Source organism: Parasteatoda tepidariorum, chromosome 3, assembly GCF_982258835.1.
Source record: "Parasteatoda tepidariorum strain Cologne lab strain chromosome 3, Ptep-v5.0, whole genome shotgun sequence".
NCBI lineage: Eukaryota > Metazoa > Arthropoda > Arachnida > Araneae > Theridiidae > Parasteatoda > Parasteatoda tepidariorum.
Window position 1 is genome coordinate 945181 of NC_141757.1, and position 17029 is coordinate 962209.

A 17029-nucleotide genomic window follows, 5' to 3' on the forward strand; every position below is an offset into this window, starting at 1 on the left:
AGCAATTACTCATAATTATTAATCTTTGCCTAATATACTGTATGTACAATAACAAGGTATAGCGTATTGCTAATAACTATGTATTATCCCAAATTATTGCGTATATATTTGAAATCGTATTTACTAGTTATTTTTAACTATCATTTCAACCATAACTCATTACTCATTAACCCATAACTCATCTCAACTACCATAACACATTTTGATGCTCAATTTCAGAATAAAATATTTCATAGAACACTTAATAAGATATTTTGAAAAGGGTCATAACTGAAGCATATTTTTCATTTTGGACCTCAGCCAAAATTCACAAAACCCCACTCTCAAATTTAGGGTTTCGTCTTTTACTAAATTAATCTAAATTTAAGATTAAACGATGCAACTTTGTACAAGTTCACGTTTTAATTGATTTTATAGAATTTTGAGTAGACAAATTTTTCTTTCCCCCATTTTTTGCGTCATAAAAAAATTGGAATAAAAGAGATTTTAATGTCTTTACGTAAACTTTGCTCATATCCCTTCTCCTCCTTGTCAAAAAAAAAAAAAAGCCCTTGTTAGCTGCTCACGTAAAATTTGAACGGCCCTTCATCATTTCTAAAGATGAAATATATAAATTCACTTTTCGTAAAACAAACAGCTAATCATAAGAAATACAGGTAAAATGTTCAAATATTATTACTGAGCAGCGATGGCTAAGGGGATAGAGCATTCGCCTTCCAATGAGGTGAACCGGGTTTGTATCCCATTGATGGCTGATGGCCGCATCCGGCTTACACAGATCTCAGGGCTGACGTGAAATACCCTCAGAGGTAGACGGATCATGATTCATGAGTTAAAATCCCCTTGTCGTCAGGCTAATCGTGGAAGGTTCTCGCAGTCTTCCTCTCCATGTAACGCAAATGTGGATTAGTTTCATAAAAAAAGGCAAATTTCTCCCAATACTTGAACCAAGAGTTCCCTTGTCCTCTGGATTGGGTTCAAAATGACAAGGCTACGGAGTTGAACATGAGTAATCCTAAGCCCAGATTTGGGTCGACTGTTCAACGGCGGTTATGAAATAAAATAAATAAACTGTAATTCTTGACAACACTGGATCAATAAAAGTTAAAAACTTTGTTAAAGTTTTTTTAACTTTGAGTCTAAGAACTTTGTTTAAGTTTCGTTAAAAAAAAATGGTTTTGCACATTATGTTGGTAGAGTCGAAGTTGTACATAGATTTGGGGATTATGCTGATGAAAGAAAGAGAGGGATAAAAATTTACGAATCGGGAATTCGGAATTCATTTTTCCCGAAAAAAAAACATTTCTCAAATCTCAAGAGTAGAAATAATTACTAAACTTCCGTTGCCAGTAACTGCTTCTAAATACACATTTAAAGACCACATTTCAATTTTTTTGATAATAGTAAAATAAAAAAAAATATTTCAAAATGTTTTTCAAATAAACAAAATTGAATATCGATGCGGTGATTTCATTTTGTCTTTAATTATACATTTCTGAAATCCGAATAAATATTTACTTAACAAGTTGTTGAGTTTTTCTACACTCAATCTGCGTTTTGGGACTAAAAACAATTTTTTTTCTTAAAAAATTATGGAAAAACTCTAAATTCCTTTTTAGTCCAGATACTGACCAGAATACAGTAAAACGTCCAAAGTTTTGTTTAAAAAAATTAAAAATTTTTTTAACAAGAATTTTAAAAAAAATTTAATAAATTTTTTTTTGACAAATATGTAAAAAAATGTTCATTTCAGCAATCCTATGAAATAGAAATAATAAAAGAAGGTTTTTGTAAATCTCACTCAAATCCATTTGTGTGTGTGGAATAAAATAAAATCCATTAAGGATGAAGAATGGGAAATTTCTTGAAGGAAACTTTTTACCCAAAATGGGTGTTGTTTTGGGTTTGATGGCACCTTATCAGTTGTGTTCCAAGAGTAACAGTCAAAAGTACGTCGTCATTGCATGCGTTTCTATGGCCATCACTGCTGTTTGATCATTTTTTCAGAATTAATTTTTCTTTTTACCAGCGTGTATTTTTAATGTTTTTACATAATAATTTTAAGAAATTTTATGTTATGTTAATAACTAACTCATTCATAATGACTGTCGTGCGGACGATCTTAATATGAGGAAGGAAATTGTTTCAATATTCTTTTCCTTCTTCAGTAAAAAGGTTTTTTTTTCAATCTATAACTTGAAATGTTGTGGACAGTCTGTTCAGGAAGAAAGAAAAATTGCAGTAATACGATCACACTATTTTAGATATTGTTTTTATTTATTTATTTATTTTTTTTATTTTATGCGTTCTCGAAGTAGATTGCACTCACACCCATGATCATTTATTTGATTTGAATAAAATCCATAGAAATTCAAGAAAAAATAGGATTTTGAAGAAAAAGCTCTTGTTTTTGTGAATTTCGAAAAAGATGTAACATAAATTCGTGATCGTTGCTTGGATTTAAGTGAAATACAAAAAAAAAAAGAACGAAAACATTAGGAAACGTTCTTGTTTTTGTGTATCTTAAAGTAGATTTTACGCAAATCATTGATTCTGCAGTTTTTGACCCAAATAAGAAAATTATAGTGAATCTCTAAAAACATTCACTGAACGGCAGCAGAAACAAAACAGTTTGAATGGACAATAATTGTGTTTTATGGAGGGTAAAAGAGATCTTATGAGCTTCCGTCTGACACAAAAATTGTATGTAGGTCAATGGTCAAGACCGGAGTCACACTCAGTGGCTAATCATAAAACAAACACCCAACCCTTCAATGCCAAGGTCATCGATAATTATCGCGGTGCAAATTAATGAGGGTTATTATTGGGCATCCGGTTACACGTTAACTACTTCATGGAACAGAATAAAAACACAGGACAATAAAACAAACTCATCAAAGAATCCTTGCACTGTGGAAGATATAGGCACATTTTTTTTTACGCTAATCTATGTTTGCTTCAAAAGTAGTGCGCTACCCCAACTGAAAGCCTCCACACGGTCACTTAAGGGTAATCCGATGAAGGCAAACCAGTTGACGAAAGAGCCATTTAATAGAAAATCTAGTAAAAACAGGAAAGTGGTAGCAAACATGTGTCTAAAAATGTGTTTCATTTATGAATAGGATTGGTTTGTCCTATGCACTTGTCAACCACTACAGATACAATTCTCAAACATACACGATACATTTCTCTCAATTAATTTTAGAATAGAATTTGGGTTCATGCGCACAGCTGGCTCACTTTTTAATGAGTCTGCGCAGACTACTTGTAAAATACCGTGTGGAGGCTTTCTGATACAGGAGGCTATCAGCATTAACACAATTATCCTACATTTTTTCTTACAATAAAAGCTCGAGAATGACTACACTGTCAAATAATGATTCAAAAATTGTATGTTTATAGCGCGCATTATAAAGAGATTTTTCTCCTCCTATTTCAATTCACTAACATAATGCATTAATATCGATTAAAAAGGTGACGGCAAAATCGTAAAGATAGAAAATATCCGTACAACTTCTGTCTCATCAAGTTATTTTCCTTCTTAAAACAGGGCCTCCCTGGCCGAGCGGTATCGTCGGTCCAAACGCTCTGTTAAGCGTGGAGGTAGCGGGTTCGAATCCCGCCGTAACCCTGGATGTATTCTTTGTGATGTCTTTCTCTTAATTGTTCTATCTGTATTTTCTACTTGACAATGACTTATAAGCCTATATTGAGCACACAAGTCAGCAAATGTATGTAATTTCAATAAATCAATCAATCCTTCAAACAAGCATTTTATTTTATATATTATAACCGTCGTTGAACAGTAGACCCAATTATGGGTCTACCAATACCGTCGTGGAGGATTTTATGATGGAACAAGCCTGTATTTTCGTTACATGGAGAAGAAAACCTCCCATGGTGGGCTTCTAACCCATACTCCGTCTACCACTGAGTATATTTTACATGGGCTCGGTGGGATTCGAACCCAGTTCACTTTAATGGAACTTTTTTTAGGAATCCTGCTACACAATGAGTGATCCAATTACTATAGCTTATGATGCAAGGCGATATTTTCAAACGGATCAATTTCAATAAATGAAATAAACAATTTAATTTTTGAGCTCCAATTTACCTCATTTCATAAGATGTTATTTAGTCAGTCTGTTGAGTGAAAAAACTCTTTTAGTCATTTATAGCTAAAAAAAGAGACTTGTATGCTGTATTTAAAAAGAACTTACTTTTTTCAGCATTCCTGTTTTGGCTTCTTTTGAACTTTATGATGGAAAAAACCTGTATTTGCGTTACATGGAAAAGAAAACCACGAAAACCTCCCACGGTTGGTCTCGCGGCAAGGGGGCTTGAACCCATGAATCCGTCTGCTACTGAGGATAATTTACACCGGCACTGAGGCTAGTGCGAGTCGGGTGTAGAATTCGAATCCCTTCGCTGGGATTCAAACCCGGTTCATTTCATTAGAAGGTGAACGCTCTATCCCCTGAGCTACCGCGTCTCTAGGGACTAATATATTTTACATTATATAACCGTCGTTGAACAGCAGACCCAATTTTTGGGGTTCAACTCCTCCTTCTTATCTTCATCTGAACAGCTGGAGCCAATTGCCAACTGCCTGGTGAACGAACTATAAATTGAAAAGGGTAATTCTTATAGGGAAGATGGTCTGTCTGGGAGCTGCAAATGAAACTCCTCATTCGTCAAAAAGCGATTCGTGAAAATAAGCTGCGTTAATTATCGAGAAAAATAATGCAAAATAAAACGATATTAAGTCGTATTATTTTCAAACTGTGATCGAAGGTTTAAAATCGTTAATATTCTAACATCAACTTCAACGAATCCTTCGAAAAATTTTATTTTCATAAGAAAATTGGCAGTAAAATATGTATTTTTTTCCCAAATATTAAGCTTGAACTAATTCTGATTATCAAAACACATACATTGTGGTGATAGGTTCGACGCTCATCGTAAAATCAAGTTTATTTCATATTGTTATCTGTTTGTCTTTAATCAATTGTGTTTTTACTTATTTTTGAAGTGAACTGAAATAAGAGTTCTGATGTCATCATATTAGAATTGTATAAATACCAGCACGCACATGACAGCCAGTCAGTATTTCTCTCATCACCTGCTGTGATGATGCTTCTTGTAAATCAAACCAACTTGTATATAAATGTAAATATGTTTAATAAAATATTAGTATCTCAAAGGAGCTATCTTCGCTTACCTCAATGGTGACCCGGATGTCTGACGATACAAGCAACTTTCATTTTTCATCATCGAATTAATAGGAAACTGCAACTATGGCGGAATCGTCTGCAGTAAAAATTCCCATTTTCAATATCTCTGATCCACATCTGTGGTTCCATATGGTCGAAGCAACTTTCCAGCTTGCGACACCGAAGCCGATTACGGAAAGCAAAACAAAGTTTAACTACTGCCTCGCCCATCTTCCTCCTGAAGCAGCCGCAGTTGTAAGGGACGTCATTATAACTCCTGACGTAGACGATCCTTTCAAAAAGCTGAAAGAAGAAATTATTGCACGCTGCGGGGAAACAAAGTCCCAGGAAATTCGACGTTTACTCTCCGGAGAGCAACTAGGAGATAGAAAGCCCAGTGAACTTTTGCGCACTATGCAGAGAAGAGCTGAATCCCACGAAATCTCAGATTCTCTACTTTTGGAACTATTTCTAAATCAGCTACCGCAGCATGTTCAGTCGATATTGGCCGCAATCCCTTCACTAAGTTCAACTAGAGCAGCAGAAATCGCTGATAAAGTAATGGAAGTGTCAACTTCAAGTGAAGTTAGCGAAGTTTCTTCAAACCAACAATGCACCTTTGAACTTTTAGAAGAAGTTAGAGCTCTACGAAAGGAAGTAGCAGCATTGCGGACACGTAGCAGGTCTCGCAACCGAAATTCTGCACAGCCGAAATTCTACTATCCCCACACATAAATAAAACAGTGCAGAATTATCAGAGTGCAGAATTATCACTGAATGCATAGTGCATGATTATCACGTTCATTCAAATCGAAATATTATATTTACGATGTTACTTAAGTACTTCAAATTTTCTACAGAAATGGTTATTCTAATATTATTTTATTTCATAACCGGGAAAGAACTAATGACCCAATTCCGAGTGAACGACTATCAATGTTCAACTTCGTAGTCTTGTTGTTTTGAAGAGGACCTAGAAGATAAGGGAACTCATGGATCAAGCAATCGGACCAACTGGATTTTCGTTGGAACATTTTAATGGAGCTAACACGCATTTGTGTTAGAGGTAGAAAAAAAAAACGAAAGCCTTTCATGATGGGAAAGCCTTTCACGGATGGATCTGTCTACCACTAACTATATTTTAGCAGTACTGTGGTTGTTTCAAGCTGATAGCAGAATTAGTATCCAACAGCTGTCATTGGGATGCAAGCCTAGGACCTTTCAGTGAGAAGCGAACGCTCTATCTCGCTGAGTATCACCAGTCAAATTTAAAATTATTAAAACTTTGAGTTGGTTATTATATTTCGTAATACATCAAGCGCGATAAAGTTTTTCTTTAATGTATCGAAGGCCCTGCCGAATACAACCTTCAATCGATTAATGAAAGTGGCTCGGGAACAGCCTGAAGCACTAATAGAATAGGCACACGTGGCTTCCATCAGTCTCAACCAAAACAGGATGGACAGTCGGATCACAATCTTACACGGCCCAATGAGTTTTCCCAATTATCTACCTTTACAGATGAGGTGGGAAACGAGCAGACAACAAAGGGTATGTTAGTTGGGAAGTTAGTAGAGCACAAAGCAAACTATCCTAATTAAGAAAACTTAATAAGTTAAAAAAATATAAAAAGAAAAGTAAGAGAAGAAATCTTCTCTGCCTGCGACACACTGGGCCTCCCTCAGTCTCAACCAAAACAGGTTGGACAGTCGGAACACAATCTTACACAGCCCAATGAGTTTCCCGAGCCTCTAGCTTTACAGATGAGGTGGGAAACGAGCAGACAACAAAGGATATGTTAGTTGGGAAGTTAGTAGAGCACAAAACAAACTATTCTAATTTAGAAAATTTAATAAGTTAAAAAAAGATTAAAAATAAAAGTAAGAGAAGAAATCTTCTCTGCCTGCGACACACTGGGCCTCCCTCAGTCTCAACCAAAACAGGTTGGACAGTCGGAACACAATCTTACACAGCCCAATGAGTTTCCCGAGCCTCTAGCTTTACAGATGAGGTGGGAAACGAGCAGACAACAAAGGATATGTTAGTTGGGAAGTTAGTAGAGCACAAAACAAACTATTCTAATTTAGAAAACTTAATAAGTTAAAAAAAGATTAAAAATAAAAGTAAGAGAAGAAATCTTCACTGCCTGTGGCACACTAGACCTCCCTCAGTCTCAACCACCCAATGAGTTTTCCCGATCCTTTACCTTTACAGATGAGGTGGGAAACGAGCAGACAGCAAAAGGTATGTTTGTTGGGAAGTTAGTAGAGACTATAGAAAACTATAAGAAAAAATAAAATTACGTTTTAAAATAATTTTTATCAAATTTCTGAGTTCAATTTGTAATATATCTTAATTCTAATTAATTAATGTAGAATTTTATTGTATGCATAATAAATTAAACCAGAGAAAAAAAATTGTCTAATATAGATTAATAGCCGAAAAAAATTGAACAAATAATGAAATATCTAAAATAATACATATTTTTATGTAAAAAAAGAGGATAAAAGTATAGTACAAAACGAATTCTTTGCTTGAAATGTATGTGGAAAAAAAAATGATTAACATTAGAAATCCTTTGAAAAATTAATAAAAGTTGAAGTCTCCTTTTGCATTCCATTTTCATTCTCAAGTAATAACAATTCGTTAAGAACAAGATAGATATAAATAAACATATAAATAGTAATTAAGAACTGAATTTTTAGATTAAATTACTTTAGGCTGTTTTTCAATGCCATTATATACAGTCCGTGGTCACATTGTAAGACGCATTATAAGATTCTATGTAAAATCCTAATTATCAGGTATTACTAAACCCTAAATACATACCCATTACGTGTATGTTGCAATATAAAAGTAATATGAACTGGAGCAAATCATATCATTATTAAAAAACTACAGTGTGTCTAATAGTTTGATCTAATTATCATAATATACTAATATAATACCTGATATAACAAATATACTATATTTATATAATCTATAATCTGATTTATCCAATAGGCTAATTTATATTATATATTGTCTAATTTAACCAATTGATACACGGACGTAAACAAGTGCAAACTGGTTTCAGGCAAATATAAACAATAAAGTTGTATAGCACCTGATAATTAAGATTTTACATAAAATGTTATAGAGCGTCTAATAATTTGGCTAGAGACTGTATATTAAACAAAAATGGTATTTTTAATTTCAAGGCATTTTTTTTCCAATTCATTTCACATTCATGCTTTGAAATAATTTTTAAGATCTATAAACTTAAGGGAAAAAGAAAACTTATTATATTTAAATTTTAACTATATATGAAGTCGCGTGAAGTATTTTTCCACCAAGTGTCGATGGGAAACTTTTTGTACTCTTATGATAAGACGGCCATCTGTTGACAATGTAAAAAAATAGATTTAAAAAAATACCAATGAGGTGTTCTTCTTTTGCATAAATGTGGGGAAAGTTTGGCCTGGGCCAAGAAAAGAAATTACGAGGAAGATATTTTTTTTCTTCTTGTGTGTGTTGTACATTTCTAATAGGGAATATTGGTAATTTCAAACACTGAATTCGTTAATTTTATTTTATTTAATATCCGTCGTTGAAAAGCCGGCTCAATTTAGGGTACTAATGTTCAACTTCGCAGCCGTGTCTTTTTTAACCCAATCCAAAAGACAAGGAAACTCCAGGATCAAGTATTGGGAGACATTTTCTTTACTGGTGGACTTTTTGACCCAACTAACCAGCATTTGCGTTACATGGAGAGTAAAACCACGAGAACCTCCCACGGTTAGTCTGGCGGCAAGGGGACTCTACCCCATGATACGTTTACCGCAGAGGATATTTCACGTCAGCACTGAGCAAGCCGGATGCGGGATTCGTATCGACCTGTCATCGCCGGGATTCGAACACTGTTTACCTCATTGGAAGGCGAACGCTCCTGTGACATCGCGGCTCTGTATTCATTAATTTGGTTAGGCAGGGATAGCCATGTTGGCAGGGCACTGGACTCACGTCCGTGAGAGCGAAATTTCGAATCACAAGGCCGGAGACTCACCGTGTAGTAAATGGTCACACGTTAAATCTATCGGGTCACTAAGTCCCCCATGTTTCCATAACATACCTAAAAAATCATCTCATCAGTCTGGATGATTTGAAGTGAATTTAAAACAACCTCAAAATAAGCTTAGGTATAAATAAAATGACTTCATATACCTCAATAAATACCTTTTTATCGTTAGTTGAAATAAGGTAAAAATTTTTATACCTCAGAAATACCTCTTTTGTTACAAGTGTAAGAAAATAAATCTGGTATACCTTAAAAATCTCCTTATCAGTCTGGTTTATTTGAAGTGAATTTTAAACAACCTCAAAACGAGCTAAAGTATATATAAATCAACCTCGTACACCTTAATTACAACCTTTACGAGATATAATTTGTATTGCTGTTTTCTCTGCAACCTTAAATATACCTCAAATATACCTCAAAACAACCTTAATACCTCAAAAATACCTCAAATCAACCTTAAATATACCTTACATTTTCATAAGGGATTGTTCATTACATGAAGATATTTCAAAAATTCTAATTAAGATTGAAATAGAATATTGAAAAATTTGAGAAATGACAAAGGATATTTAACAAAAGATATGGATTTTAAGTTTAATAACAAGTTTTAGTTAAATTTTATTTCCACTTGCGAGATGGAAGACACAAGACTAGATCTTCTTAGAGTGCAAAAAATAGAATTGCTAAGAAATTTTATCCTAAATATGTGGTGGTGGCCGCTTATATATTTATACTTAAACTGTGTTTGAAAATATTCGAGATTAAGATAGGTTTTATAAAATTCAAATCCACCTACTTTAGAAATACCAAAACTCATTAGAATTAATTTGTTTTGAGTATACAAGTGAAGTGATTGAGAATAAAAGTGAAACAATTTTATACGCATTGAAATCTTACGGTTATGCAATGTATTTACACTAAATTTCCAAGTAACTATTTACAAAATTTTAAAGAATGTTAATTTTGAGTTCTTTAGCTAAATTTTTAACTGTCTTGCTTTTTAAACTACAAAACAAATAAAAAAAATTTCTTAAATTATCCGATTTTGAATTTTAAAATCTTCGTACATTTTATTTTTACGCAATTTCAGATGCGTAATTACATACATGCGCACATACAGGGCGATTTTGTTGGCCTCTTTTTCAGGGGCACCCTATTAGGTGGGCCAACGTCGCTCCCACAGTGACGACAGATAGTACAGAGAGAGAAAGAACATCCATGCCTTGCCCGGGATTCGAACCCAGAACCTTTCTGATGCAAGGACAGTTCCCTGCCCCCTACACAGGCCGTATTAATAGAATTATTACCCTTTCTTGTTAAAATATATCCAAGAAATTTGAATCAGACAAATCTTGTTAAATGAAAAATTACTAGTCAAGACATCTTTTATAAACATTAAGAGTCAATTTTAATTAAGCAGTTTACAAAATTAAGTTAGATTAAGAGGGATTAAACATACCTGCCGGGGAGGTTCTTTTTCTATTATTCGACCTGCTCTATTGATAGTGCTTTTTCTTCATCCAATATCACCGACAGGCATGCATATCCATCTCTAACAGCCTTTGAAGCTAAAAGCTTGCATTTGACGAAACAATTTTGAGAGCCAAACCAAAAACGAAACTGCTCTATATCACATCCCAATTTTGATGCTTTGCAGTAGGGATGGCTCCCCTTGCTTCGGTAGCCCGACGACCTGCACGCGAAGTCGAGCATTTTAAGGTAGAACTGTTTAATGAAGACCAATACCGCACACCCTCTGTCCCTACGCAGACTAATCCAAGTGGATGAATAGAAAATAAGCGAAATAACAAATAAGAATCGAAAGTAAGAATAGAAAGAAAGAATAGAAAGTAACTGAAATAGAAAATAAGAATAGAAAGTAGGAATAAAAAGAAAGAATAGAAAGTAAGTGGAATAGCAAGCAAGAATAGAAAGTAAGATTAGAAGGAAAGAATGAAGAGAAAGTAAGTGAAATAGCAAATAAGAATAGAAAGTAAGAATAGAAAGAATGGATAGAAAGCAAGGGAAAAAGCAAAAGCAAAATTGGAAGTGAAAAATAGCAGTTGTCGCATGTTATATGGACTTTTATAGTTTCGAAAAGGAATCTTTAGTTTGGATGCATCATTTTTTAAGAATAGCAAAAGAAAACTTAATTTTAACAGAAGATTTTCATGGACACTCGGGAGTGAATAAATGAACTAAACCGACATACAAAAATATAAAATATTCTAAATCAAGAAGAGAGGCATTTTAAAACGATAGTATTCATTTCGAAATTGATAAAAAAGACTATTTACTCTGAGTTTTAGATAATTATGACCACTGACATTTATGCGAATAAGAATACTTTAACAGAATAAAAATACTTTAACAGAAGGCACTAAACGTGTGTGTGCGTTTGAATTATGTAACTATAAAATTTTCTTTTAAATAAAAATAAGCATTACTGGAGAAAGAAAAAATTTTAACATTTTGTTTCATAAATTCCTATTTATATTATTAAACTGAATTATATTTAGATCTTATGAAATATAATAGATTTTATTTCCTTCGGTGTCCTTCATTCGCATCTTCTAAGGATTTCTTCAAAGTTTGAGTAGAGATTAATCGCGATTTTATGATATCGCTGAATATTTACATGCTTGGCCGAGGGTAACAAAATGATTGTCACACTCACGTCAGGCAATTTAACTTTCGATTTTCCCAAACAAAATTTTTTAATTTTGAGCTTTCACATTTAAGGTGTACACTACATTAGTAAACTTTAAAAGACAAGAAATAAACATTTAAAGGGAGAAAATGTTGAATAAGCGAAACCCTTATAACTAAAAAAAAGTTGAAATTGAAATTATGAGGAACGCTAAAACAATTTTCACTCCATTCCTTATTTTAATTTTAGCATTTAGCTAGCTTAGAGACAGATTAGATTGACTTAAGGTATCTGCCTGCCTTAAAATGACCGATTTCATCAAATAATTCAAATTTCTGTTTTTTGCATTTTTGAAAATGTTTTGTTTTTAAAATTTCGATAATTAGAAGCAAAGTTATAGCTGATTTTAAAACCGGAAGTGAGATTCCGAAACACCGGAAGTGCACTGAAAACGTCAAAACTAATTGTAAACAATGTAGTTTTGAGCTAATAAGAATTTTTTTTTTGCTTGTAACGCTATTAAAAATATTAATATTTGTTTATTTTTTTATATAATATTAATTATGTATAAACCTTTTAAAGGAAATGAAATTGGGTATAATATAAAAAAAAACACAACTACTTCCACTTAGTAGGAATAACATTTACCATGACGTAATGCTAAATTCTATGCCACTATCCACATAAATGCCACTATCCACATAAATTAATTATTAATCAAAAATCGAATATCAATTACTTTTCTTTATAATGCAATAAAATCTGGCGAGCAGCTATTTAAACGATCAAACACTTCGTTTGTTTATTTGTGGCTTCAAGTTAGGCTCGCAGAAAATGCCGTTCATGGGTTAAATTTAGTAGGAATAACACAACCTGTGACGTAGGCTATAGTATACCCAATTGAATGGCATCAATTTTGATATTTATATTTTCTGTTTGCTTTGATTTATTCAGCGTTCTAATTTGCCACGTTCTTATTAAAAAAAGCTTTAATATTAAATTGACGGTAGTTTTAGTTGTTATTTAAGTACTTTTTATTGTTATTTAAGTACTTTTATTTCATTGTTTAGTTATAGTAAACAAATATGCTGACATAGTAAATCTTTTTACAAAATTATGTACCGTAAAATTTTGTGTTTTCATAAGAAAGGCATATCTTATAATGTTTATTTTAAAATAATACTGTTTTCGTTTGAAATAAAGTTGAAAATAATAATAGTGTGTAGTATGAAGTTAATATTTTTAATCATGTAGTTGTGTAAACAAAATACAACGAAAATTAACGCGTCATTTTCTCCTGTTTTATGAAAAAATATAAATATTTAACTATACTACATTCTAAAATGACTTAGGTATTGTTTGCCAATTGATTTTAACAACCTAAAACAGTTTTAAAAGGAGTTTGGTGGTAATTTGCTGTGAATTATTGCATACATAACAAACATTTTGAAACAAAGAAAATCGCATACTCGAGTTACTGTTTGTCGCTCAATAGAAAATTGGTCATAAAAAAAAAGATAATGAATTAAAATGCAAACTGTAAAAAGCAAGAACTACATAAAGGGCTGAACTACAAATATTATTAAATTAAAGCTTGTTAAATAAGTCTATGTAACTATTTTTGTTTAAGTAAATCTTTAAAAGCGTTTTCTGAGAAACTGTATTTTTCAATATTTTGATTCACGCCAGACACTCATACTCCAAAACTGATGGAAGTTTTCTTATGAAATTTGGTAACAATGTTATAAACTATATATACTGTGTTTTGAACTAAAACTAAGTTTCAATTTAAATATTTGGTCATGTTACAGGTATATAAACATAAAAAACAATTGAAAAAAATTAAAAAATTGCTGTTTTTCTAGATTTTTAGCACTTAATTTGGGTAATTTTTAAAATTTTCATGAACCTTTAGTTCAGAACACAAATAAGGGTCAAAATAATCTGTACAGAAAAAAAATTGTATTTTATTCATTTAAATTAAGTGTATGGTGTCTGGCGTAAGCTCTAAATTTTGCTCATTTCAGGCTTTCAAATATTTTAAAAACTATGTGATATTTAAAAATATTTCTTCTTGTTTATATCATTTTATGTCACACATGAACCAATAACACATGTTTTGAAAAAAATTTAATTTTTTAAAATAATTTCATCGTACCCAGGCAGTCGCCTTAAGAATATCCATAGTTCATAATATTCTTTTATTTCTCCCTTAATTAGAACTGATTGTATAGTAATGAGTTTCTGACATAGAAGATTTAACTTTTAAAGAGTTCCATATAATTAAAAAAACAAAACTATGCATAAAATTTCGTTTTGTTACTAGACATTGATGTATTAATAAAATTTAAAGAAAAAATTTTTCTGTAGTCATAAAATAAAAATATTTTATCTTAAGAGAAATGCTATTTAAAGAAAAAAATGGAAAGAGAATATTTTTAAAGGAACTTTTTCCTTCTGAGTTTTCATATTTTAAATTAAACTATCATGTTTTGAAAAACCACATTTATCGTAGAGTACATTTCAGAAAATGTGTGCTTACCGATTCATTAATTAGTAATAAACGATTCCTTTTGAAAGAAAATAGTTACTTACTTGCTTTATCAAACAGCTGCTTTTACCAGAAACCACGAGGGTAGCACATGGAATAAAATTCCCAAACAGCTTCTTGAAGCAGACTATTATTAAGTCAACCATTTAGAATCTTTTTTTTTTAAAAGTGACTCTCTTAGAATCTTTTTAAAGTTCTCTGATGTGTTCTAAACTAAGTCAAACTAAGCATTGAAGTCAAACTATATATATATATATATATATATATATAATAAGCATTAAAAGATTTGAATATAAAAAAATCTGATAGACGCAACACTTTTTTTTTTTTTAAGTATGCAATCTACTCAGGAAAAATTTGCATTTTGGCAAAATAAAAGGGGGGGGGGGCACAGGCCCCTTTCAGACGCTAAGCCTATGTTAAATTATTTGGAACTTAAATATCAGCTTCATACCGAATTAGATACAAGTAAAAGTAGTGCTTAATATATTCTCCCGTTGGGTTTGCGAAAATTTTAAAGTACGATTGTGAACTCAAATTCGTTTGAACAATATAATGTTATTACACTATAAATGTTATTTTAAAAAAATTATTACTTAGAAAAATTGCTTCTCTATTCACCAATATATATTCTAAATATTTATAATACTAATAGATAATATTTGGACGTGTGAAGTGGAGGCACAAGCAAACAGAATTCTTTTATGTTAATTCATATATGTTAAGTGAATAATTTTATCTCAAGTAGAAAAACTGTTTTCTGAAAAACGAAACAATTATTGCGACGAAATCATCGGGGTTGGTAAGCGGCAGCTAGCTTAGCCCCTAATACTTAAATATAGTTAAATATTGTTAGCTATTGAAGTCATTCTTTTTAACAATTAATATCTGTACTCAGTTTTCGAAAATCCGATCACTTGAACGAAAAGTTACAACTTGAAATAGTTTATTTTGCGCGCTGTACGACATTGAAGCAGATACTACAAAAATACTTTTCGCTGATATATTCTCTTCGAATCTGAAAAAAATAACATTAATTTATTGAAGTTTAATTATATTCCCTCATGGGGAAATTTCAAAATTAACTTTTATCAAGCCTAGGAAAATATAGAGTCGACCACAAACTAATAAAAAACTAACTCAAAAACTAAATTGCAAGTATAACATTTTTATTTATAATTAATATACTACAAAACACAAATAAGTGCTACAAAACACAGAAATAGAAATTCAATCTGTAGATTATATAAAAAGTCCTACACAAATTACAAAATTGAGTTATTTCAACAAAATAGAACAAAATTTAGTACAATGTCAGACACACAATATCAGAATTATACAATACTGCCTAACACAATACTACACCGTATCAAAATTTGCTGCCAATTGGCTAAATTTGAAGTAGCTAACTATATATATATATATATTAAAAAAACACTTTTATTATAACTTTTCTAGTTTTTCTCACATCTATAACCGTAGAGTACATAAATACGAAGTAATTACACTTTTAAATTTTACAAGAGTTTGCTATAATTTATTTTGGTTCAAATATTTTAGTTTCGAACAGATATATATTACAGTTAATAAAATGGCTAAGTTTGAAAATCTTTGCTGAAAGAGTAAAGACAGTAAAAGCTTTGGTGACTGAGAGCAGCAGACTTACTAAAAGGTATAAAATCCCTAGTTCATCTGAAAGTTTAGTCTATTATTTTAGATTGAATACATATTCTGCGAGATCAATTAGATTTGCCAACACATCCATAAAAAATTTAAATGAGTGCCCATGTTACCAGATATACTTTTGATAAAACTGAAGAAATGGTTTGTATACACTGCTGGTAGAGAAACAAAGTACCTTAAAATTTGGAATTTAATATTTTTCTTAATTTAAGGTCAACATTTCCATGAAACAGTTCAACGTTTCTTAAATATGTATTAAAGTAAGAAGGTTGAAAAAATTCGAAGCCGAGGTTTTAATTTTATTAATCTTTAAGTTTTATCCTCTAAAAACAGCTTATTTCCCAAAACATTTAAAATTAAAAACAAAATAAAAACTGAGGGGAAAATAGTGTTAACCAAAAACTTATTTCAACAATTTGAAATTACATTTTATTTCATGAATTTAAGCCTACATATGAAGAAAGTAAAATGTAATAATGAAATGAAACTTTTTCTATGAAATTTTAAACTTGCTTAATCACCTGAATTAAAAGGGGATTTTGATCAAAGTTATTTTTCATAATTATAAAATTAAACGCATTTAAAAAAAATTTAAGACCAGACAAACTTAAAAAAACTGAATTAAATCATTTTGAAAAGGAGTTTTCACCAATGGATCCAAAGTGAAGCTCACCCCTTCTCAAAATAACCAATTCAATTTTTAAAAGTCCAACAAAACTTTCTGACCAATAATAATACAAAAACAAGTAATGCAAAAAAATATTTTTAGAGTCAATTTCTATTTAGGTTAACAAAGAAAAATTTTATTTTAGTAAGTTTTTGTTAAATAATTACGATTTTCTCTCCAAAAAAGCTAAAATTAATTACATTTAAAT

The 17029-nt window shown here is 31.5% G+C and overlaps 1 protein-coding gene across 1 annotated transcript; it reads left to right on the plus strand.

Moving 5' to 3' along the window:
* The first annotated feature begins 5297 nt into the window (after positions 1–5297).
* Positions 5298–5948, plus strand: LOC122271615 (uncharacterized). Its single transcript, XM_043053529.2, has one exon. The coding sequence runs from the start codon at positions 5298–5300 to the stop codon at positions 5946–5948; it is 651 nt and encodes a 216-aa protein (XP_042909463.2).
* Positions 5949–17029: the final 11081 nt, after the last annotated feature.

Bases quoted from the DNA above. Each gene is read 5' to 3' on its own strand.
- LOC122271615 (XM_043053529.2), top strand. From the start codon at position 5,298: ATGGCGGAATCGTCTGCAGTAAAAATTCCCATTTTCAATATCTCTGAT.